Source organism: Phycodurus eques, chromosome 3 (genome assembly GCF_024500275.1).
Source record: "Phycodurus eques isolate BA_2022a chromosome 3, UOR_Pequ_1.1, whole genome shotgun sequence".
NCBI classification, from domain to species: Eukaryota; Metazoa; Chordata; class Actinopteri; order Syngnathiformes; family Syngnathidae; genus Phycodurus; species Phycodurus eques.
The window spans coordinates 4,695,843-4,704,658 of NC_084527.1; the positions used below are offsets into that span (position 1 = coordinate 4,695,843).

Consider the following 8,816-nt stretch of genomic DNA (forward strand, 5'->3'; position numbering starts at 1 on the left):
AGCACTGAGCGTGTCACGAGTTGGCTGCTCTCTTTATGCTCACCGCCAACAATGGACGCTGGCAAAGAAAGAGGGAAAATAAGCACGGGAGCTGTCATTTAACAGCCTCTGCGGCGTCTTCTTTCTGGCTGACTGGAAAAACAGGCCTCGTGAGTTGGAGCGGAAGAACACACAGACACATGAGCGAGTACCAAGGGCCAGATACGACTGCACTTGGATTAGAAATAGAAAGCTGCGGGTCAGATGGGAATTTATATTTAGACGGGAAAAGTAATCCAACGGTTACAATGTAATTGGAAACATGCGCACTTGAACGGGACTCCCTGACTGACAAGTTCGTTCTCTCGAGGCTGCACGCTCGTCCATGTGTGTACATGTGTGTACGTGTGCAGGGGGTCCTCGGTTTACCGCGGAGAGTCATTCCTGAACAGTGTTGGGAAGATTACTTTGGAAATGTAGTTGGCTTCATTTACAAGTTACCCTGTTGAACGTGTAACTATATATATATATATATATATATATATGTAGTGTAACTATTTCAATTACTTTTCACAAAGTAATCCAAAGCAGTATGTATTTATTTATTTATTGTTTTGTCTTCAAAATTGTGACTGTGAGTCTAACTTTCTCGAAATCTCGCACAAACTAATAGGTTGCACTGCAGGGTGGTGCTTCGAGGTCATATATTGGAAAAGTATGTCATGTTTGAGACTAGCGTAGAATAATAGCACATGACCAGAGAGAGCCAATTACAAGTGTGCTTTAGAAGTGATATACTGTGTGTGTGTATATACTAAAGAATAACTAAAATTGTAATCATGGAACGTTCAATAGCAACAATATTTTATGACACATTTTCTCCCAGTAATGTAATGACTTACAATTACATTAAATTTTGTAATCCAATTACATAATATACGTTACATGTATTTAGTTACTCCCCAACACTGTTCCCAAGGCGGACTTAATACATAACGTACCCTCGTCTTTCACTAACTGTAATGCACTCATAAAATCATGCTTACAGTAAATATATGAATGATTAAAAAAAAATCACATTTTGGCTGTAACTGAGCGTGCCTTCTTGTACCACATGAAAGTATTTTCCCGCCTGTGCACAATATAGTTCGTTGAGTGTGAATTTGTAAGCTCAAAATGTCATACATTTCATTCAATCTTATTTGAAAACCCCTTCTGGGCAACAAATAATATCGAATGAAAAGCAAAGTACGGCGGTAACTGAGCGTACCGCAAAATATGGTTACGCTGCAGTACAAACGAGTTGGTTGCATTCCTATCCTCAAAATGTCACAATTATAGTAGATAACGCACGGCGAGTACTGCTAAAAAAAAATCAAATCATATGAAAATCAGTACGCAAGACCGCAACTGAGCGTGTTTTCTTGTGCGCCGCGTTTGTAACCTCGAATCCGCGTGAGTCGGGAGCGTCGCATGTCCAGGACGTGCGCGTGAAGCCCGGTGCGGCGTTAGGACCTTGGAGGTGCGGTTTTCTTCTGTTGCCTTTGCCGCTCCTCCTCCTCCCGAGGAAAGCGGAGCTCGACAGCTCGTCGCCGTCTTGGCAAAAACAAGAAGAAGGGCTGAGCTCGTCATCGAGGGGAGCAGTGTGTCTGATGCCCTCAACACAGGCCCTCTCGCTTTTCTTAAGTTGTTGTTGTTGTTGTTTTTTTTAAAAAAATATATTTTGGGAAGGACAAACAAAACAATCCTCTTGAGAAATGAACTCAGTCTGTCATCCGTGCAGAATGTTTGTGTCTTTGCACGTTGTTTTGCTCAGCGCAGCCTTCGTGGACAGCAGTGTCTTAAATGCTGACCAAAAAGGTAAATACACTGCGTGTGTGTGTGTTTAAAACAATGTTTAACGCTTAAATGATTACTTAGTTGATACAAATAATTCTATAATTCACTCGCTGCCTGTTTCCCCATCCTGTTTTGACTGCAGCCTGTTGTTGTTGTTGTTGTTGTTGTTGTTGTTGTGGTTGTTGTGCAGACTGCATTGAGTCCAGTGGAGTGGACTACAGAGGAGACGAGCACAGTTCCTCCTCGGGCTTGGCTTGTCTAACGTGGACCAACGCGTCCACGCAATATGATCCACAGACAGGTAAACAACGCGCAGCAATAAATGGCACATGAAAAGTATGCGCCTGATTGTTGAGGTGTTTGAAGTCAGATTATTAGCGAGACTGAAAACAATGTCATGCAATGATTGTGCATGGAAATCTATTTGAGCATGTATTCGATATCTTTTAAAGCCATCTTAACTCCCCAACACTGTTCCCAAGGCGGACTTAATACATAACGTACCCTAGTGCACTCTTTGTCCTCATTAGTAAGACAATTCAGCTCACGAGCAGCACGAGAAGTCTAACGTTTTTTTTTCTAGATCCACACCCCCTCCCCCAACTATTGTATGTAGGACAGGGGTGTCCAACTCACATCGTAGTTATGACTTCCCTCGGAGGGCCGCTACGACTGCGAACCCATATAAATGAAAGATTACCTCATATACCGTCATTACATACAGTATACGGAACACATTGATGAATAACCAGTTTTGAAATCAGAAGCCGATAAAAACATGTTTTTCAACTATTACAGCAAAAAAAATGCTTGCAAATATATTACACCAGAACACAATGAGCAATTTTGATTGGCTTTCGCGGGCCACATAAAATGATGTGGCGGCCCAGATCTGGCCCCCGGGCCACCGGTTTGACAACACTGGCATACTATGAAATCACCGATACCGTATGTTAACAGGGATGCAAAACTCAAGTAGTTGACATCTCTGCACGCTACTAGTACAACTGGTGAAGGGCTTGATGTTAACTAGTAGAATTTTCCATTGTCACTAGTAGTAGCGATAGCGTGACTGTACACGGACCTTAAGATGGATATCGAATAAATGTGCAAATGTTTTGTTTTTTTCTTTCCCTCTAAAGTGTGCTCAGCCCTGCTTGTGTTTCTGGCGTTAAATGGCCTCCTTTGCACAGCAGCAGAGGCAGCTGCTTCTGCTCGTCTTTGTCCCCCACGGCGGCCTGCTCATTGTTGTGTGATGAAGTTGTGCGAATGATTCACGAGTCCAGCGTTGGGCAGCCACAGCAGGACAAGCGTGTGCGTTTGAATCGGGGGCATCAGTAAGAGACACGTGCTGTTTTTGCTCCTTGCTGATGTAGGTGTCGGAGATCACAATTACTGCCGAAACCCAGACTCCTCTGAGAAGCCTTGGTGCTACATCACAGGCGCCGACGGGACGGTCCAAAAGCAGTTCTGTTCTATCCAGACGTGCCGAGGTGACTTTAAATCTCCTTTCCTCGACGACTGGAATTCACGTCAAGTACCCTAAAAACAAACAGAAAAAACTGTTTGCCTTGTTTTGGTTTGTATCGTTTTTGGTCTTGAGAAACAATAAGATGACATTTTTGTGCAGCTCCCAAAATGTTCTCATTTGTCAGCATGGAAAAGTTGGCAGCCTGGTTTAAATCTTTGAATAAATCACTGGTTCTCATCCCAAATAATCCAAGTGCAAGTCAAACAAGATTATTCCCTCCCGGGCCTCAGTAGTATGTCAGTTAACCCAGTTAAAGCTGCAGTCTAATTTTCCTGTCATTTCCTTCCTCTCTCAAACAAACAAAAACAAAGGGACCACAGTTATGTGCAGTTGCCAAACTCTTTTTTTGTTTTGTTTTTTTGGGGTAGTGGGAGGCTTCTCACTTTGGAGACTGAGCCCTATTGGCTGCTCCACTTGATGATGTCAGGCATTTTTAAAGTCAAGTTTGTAAACAGCCGACTTGTGCTTGCAAAGGAAATAGCTTTTTTTTTTTTTTTTTTTTTTTTTTTTTTTTTTTTTTTCTCTCTCTTCTTCTAAAGCGCAGATGTGAAGGCCAATCCTCCTGTTGCTTGTCAGCGTATGGGCATGCAGTCCTTTTTTTATGACACTTTTTACGACCGTTGCGTCCTTCAAAAGTGTCTTTTCCTAACTTTCGCAGGCGAACAGCTCAACGTGAGCAAGCTCGCCGCAATCTTCCAGCTCTGGCGTCAGCGGTCTTGTTATTGGAGCAACAGTAACCAGAAACCACACATTATCGTATAACCATCAACTCTAATTTGGCGCGGTGCATCGTTTCTCTCTGCACACTGTACAACAAAATCAATATGTTAACTTATACAGTGAACCCCTGCATGAGTGCGCTCATGTGACCGTTATGCCAGTGTTGAATAAATCTCAGGAAAGCGTATCGGCTATAACGTGGCTCTCCTTTCCTACGTGTGAGGGCATTACAGAAGGTAAAAAGTGGAGCCCTGCTTATCTGTGGTTCGGCACCCACGGATTCACCTATTATTTATTTATTTACCCAAAACCACAATCATAAAATACAAAACATACTAAACTCCTTTATACTTGTTACCTGAGGAGAGTGAGGTAATACAGTAGCAAGATGAGAGCGTGATGATACACTGGCAGAGCTCCAACCTTTAAAGGTCATTAGCAGTGACGCCGCTCGGCCGTGTTTGCAGAGCTCGCTTCCAGCGAGGCCCGCGAGACCGAGTGGGCCGAGCCGACCGCGGCCGCTCCCTCCCCAGAAACTGATCTCCCGCCAGAGAAGCGCTCATCCCCGGGGGCCGCCGCCGCCGCCGTGCAGCCGGTGATGGGAATCAGCCAACGGGTGCACACCGGGCCCAAAAAGAAAAAGGATCTGGGCACGCTCGGTATGTTTACAGCCTCTTAAAAAGCTACACGACGACTTTCCCGCAGTAGACTCCAACTTGCTGTTTGCTGTATGTCGTTTTCAGGCTACGCCCTCGGCATCGTCATGATGGCCGTTATAATCGTTCTCGGGGCGGGCATCACGTTCGGCTACTTCTACAAAAGGTCAGTGTCTGAACAAGTGCATCATTTTTTTTCAGCTTTAAGCTCTGCATTGGTCGTCATCTGTCACATTGCCTGCAAACTTCACTGGCGCTGTGTTGCGGGAGCTTCAGGTGTTATTTCACATTCCACACCGATTGTGTGTGTGGTTACACGTTTGCACGCAGTGTTGCAAAGAACACGCTGGGGGGGATGGCAGGAAATGAAAGTTGTTTTGGTTGGCTTTTTTTTTTTTGAAAGCTTTTTCATTTTAGATTCTTGGAAAAGAGGATAGTGCAGAGGAGACATTTACTATCGTGAAGTCCAAATAACAGAAAGGACATGAGTTGCCAGATAAACTGTGAATTAGTTTTCTATTTGGAGAGGCTGATTAATCAGGAGGAGGAGTGCGTTATGCCATGGGTTTTATGTGCGAGAACAGCGTGGCCCTTGTCTTTCTGATCGCACAGACTGATACAAATAACTGGAATGAAACCGACAGGGGTGCATGTGGTTAGCACGGCTGCCTCACAGTCAAAAGATTCTGGGTTCCAATCCTGACTGCCTTCCTGCGTGGAGTTGCCACGCTCTCCCAGTGCTTGTGTGTGTGTTTTTTTGCGGCTACTCTGGCTTCATTGGTTCATTCATTGAAGACGCTAAATGGTGTCTTCAATGAATTATAAATGGTTGAAACTCCAACTGTACTTCTCCCTCGTTCGGATCCTGAGCAGTACAAGTCCGGCTCATCCCCGATAGAGATGAGTCACGCCGCCTTGTCGTGTTCACCATCTGCCCACTTGTTTCCGCTGAAGGCACGTCACGGCAGTTTAGCCGAGGCCCCCAAATAAGCACGATTCTGCCTCAGGCTGTACAGTATTCAAATGAACCAATTTTGTTTGTTTGTTTGTTTGTTTTTTTGCCCATGTGCATAACACATTTTCCCCAAGCAGTGCGGGGTTTACATAAATAATTTGCAGTTAAAAACAACACAGATGGACAGCTAGTAGAATTCTGCATCAGGGATTGTGTGTGCTCAAGGCGAAATGTGCTTTAAAAGAGCAATTTTGCTCCAAGGTTCTCCCTGCTGTTGTGAAGTGTGATACAATAGACAGAGTGCTAAATCCATGGAGCTTGCTGTCTGTCTAGCTGCATTTTATGAGAGGCCATTATTCAGGATTAGCTCTCACACTTACGATTCAAATTCAATTTCACACACACACAAATTACTGAAAGGATCTCATCAGGACTACTCAAACACACTCGTACGCACGAGTCTTACTACTCAAATGCTCTCATTGACTACTCAAATTCTCTCATTGACACTACGCAAATGCTCTCATTGACTACTCAAATGCTCTCATTGACACTACTCAAATGCTCTCATTGACACTACTCAAATGCTCTCATACGCACGAGTGTTGCTCTCATTAACACTACTCAAATGCTCTCATACACACGCATATTGCAATTACAATAATGCTTTTCCTCATTGATTTAAAATGGCTGCTTTTAATGTGTAAGTGCTGTAGGATATGACGTAATGGTCGGCCAATCAGAAGCCGTGTCGTGTATGACGTAGGGCAAGGCTGGCTTGTCTATCAAGAGCGAGACACCATTATTCGGTCGCGGATGCTGCCGAATAAATGTGCTTTTCGGGCTAAAGCGCAGTGGACATGTGTTTACTCCTGGACTAAAGGCCGAGTTTCAACACCGCTGCGTTACAATCTGAAACGTATACAATTCGTTGCAGGCAGGATGGCCGGATAATCGCGTTTAAGCTTCCCTGCGCCGGTGTACCTAATGAGGTGTCCAAAGGGAATGAAGGAATTTAATTGTCATAGTGAAACTCGTGTCAAAGATATGCACTCCAGACTACACACAGTCAGAGTCAAATATTTCATTACTTTTTTTTAATATAGGTACATCTCAATAAATTAGAATATAGTTGAAAAGTATTTATTCAGTACTCAGAGTGATTCAACAGTGAAGTACTTTTCAGAGGGCAAATTCCAGCCTAATTTCTACATTAAAAATCACTTTATTTCTTGACGTTATATTTTAGTTTCTCAATATGAGGAATTTTTTTTTTTATTTGCTATGTGCTACAATCATCAAAATAATACATATTTTAAATATGAAATACTTCATCTGTGTGCAGTTCATCTCTATAATTTCACTTTTTGAATTGAACTACCTAATAAAAGATTTACACTATTCACATATGAGCATGATTGACATGAACTCGTGAATGCCAGTGATGTGTGCGAGAATGTGATTGACATGCTCGCGTGAACGCATTTGAGTAGTGTTGATGAGAGCAAGACGCGTGTGTGGGAGAGAGCATTTGAGTAGTGTAAATGAGAGCATTTGAGTAGTGTTCATGAAAGCAAGACTTGTGTGTATGAGAGTGTTTGAGTAGTCCTTACGAGAGCTTTTCAGTAGTTTGTGTGTGTGTGAAAGCATTTGAAGTGTGAAAGCTAATCCTGACTAATGTCCCTAACGGCCCCTCATAGCATTTTGCTTCAACGTCCATAGAAATAATACAAATAAATAACCCCTCGGATCAATTAGGGATTACTGTACTTGTAAATCGGTTCACTCGTATCTCAAGGTACCACTGTATATAAAAAAAGTGTCTATCTCTACTATAGTTTAAAAAAATAACTTATGAAATCTATATAATTACACTCTCTGTGTGTGTGTGCGTGCGTGTGCGTGTGTGTGCGTGCGCGCAGGGGCCGAGATCTGAAGAAGCAGCACGAGCAGCGAGTGTACGAGCGCGAGATGCAGAGGATCACCCTCCCGCTGTCGGCCTTCTCCAACCCGACGTGCGAGCTGGTCGACGAGAACACCGTGGTGGTCACGGCCCAGCGCGAGAACACCCCGGTCCAGGAGGAGGTGGGGGGCGTGGACCCCCTCATGGGCCAGCAAGCGGGCACACCTGGAGCGTGAGTGGGCATTCAACCCCCCCCTCCCGTCAGCCTCAGTCAGGACTCACGAACGTGTTCTTCTAGGAGACCAAAATGACCCGTTTGGAGTCAGGAAGCAGAGTTTGAGCCGAAGACTGATCCTTTTGCCTACATGACACAAATGAGGACTTGTTTGAAAAAGGAGAGGTCGTCATTAAATGTTTTTATTTCGATATATTTGATAGTCCAAAAAGTATGCTGGTGGCCTGCCCTCTTTATCAGGTGTACGGTGACTTTGTCAGTGTTATTACAGTGTGAGATGAGGCCAAGTAATGATGCGGCGCATGGGCATCATTTATACCCTTTTGTTTTGTACATACATTGTGGATGAATATGTGAAATATTGCCATGTGCAGTGACCCGCTGGCTGTGCCGAGGGAGAATCGTGTATATAAATGTACTGTATATAGATTTATATTAAGAGTGGAATGACAGATGGGCACGTGTGTAAAAATAGCCATCATCCTCTAAGGCAGTGTGAGAGTTAAAAAAAAAAAAAAAAAAAAATTTCCCCATCCACAAATGCCTTATAGCATGGTACTCCACTTGGGAATGTACTTTGAGAGAGAAAGATGTACTTTAGTTCCACAGGTTAAGGAGTGACAGGATAAATATTTCTCTCAGGAAGCATGAGAGGCAGTTAAGTTGGTCCTCTGGATGACATATCGCTGCCCGCAGCACACGCAGCAGGCATCGGCGGAAAAGGAAGTCAGTCCTGCCTTTGGAAGCGCGCGGCTGCAGGAGCCAGCTGGCATTTTCCTCACAAACCGTTTGTGACATAAACACAGTCCGCTAATGTTCTCCCGCAAACAAGATTGCATGTAACCACGGTGTTTGCATCCGAAGGAATATTCATCAACAGACCCAGCCTGCTGCATCGCTATTTTTTTCTTTTTGGGATGCACATCACTGGAGCCTTCGATTACTGCTGTTCAATTGTTTTGTGTGCTGACTGATTGTCTTCATATAACAGACATTCT

General features: G+C 43.9%; 1 protein-coding gene across 1 annotated transcript; it reads left to right on the forward strand.

The window, feature by feature from the left end:
• Positions 1-1,567: 1,567 nt before the first annotated feature.
• Positions 1,568-8,363, forward strand: pik3ip1 (phosphoinositide-3-kinase interacting protein 1). The gene is made up of 7 exons (XM_061671612.1): positions 1,568-1,839; positions 2,009-2,119; positions 3,195-3,311; positions 4,537-4,728; positions 4,813-4,891; positions 7,603-7,815; positions 7,882-8,363. The coding sequence occupies exons 1-7, from the start codon at positions 1,737-1,739 to the stop codon at positions 7,892-7,894; spliced, it is 828 nt and encodes a 275-aa protein (XP_061527596.1). The 5' UTR covers positions 1,568-1,736; the 3' UTR covers positions 7,895-8,363.
• The last annotated feature ends 453 nt before the right edge of the window (positions 8,364-8,816 follow it).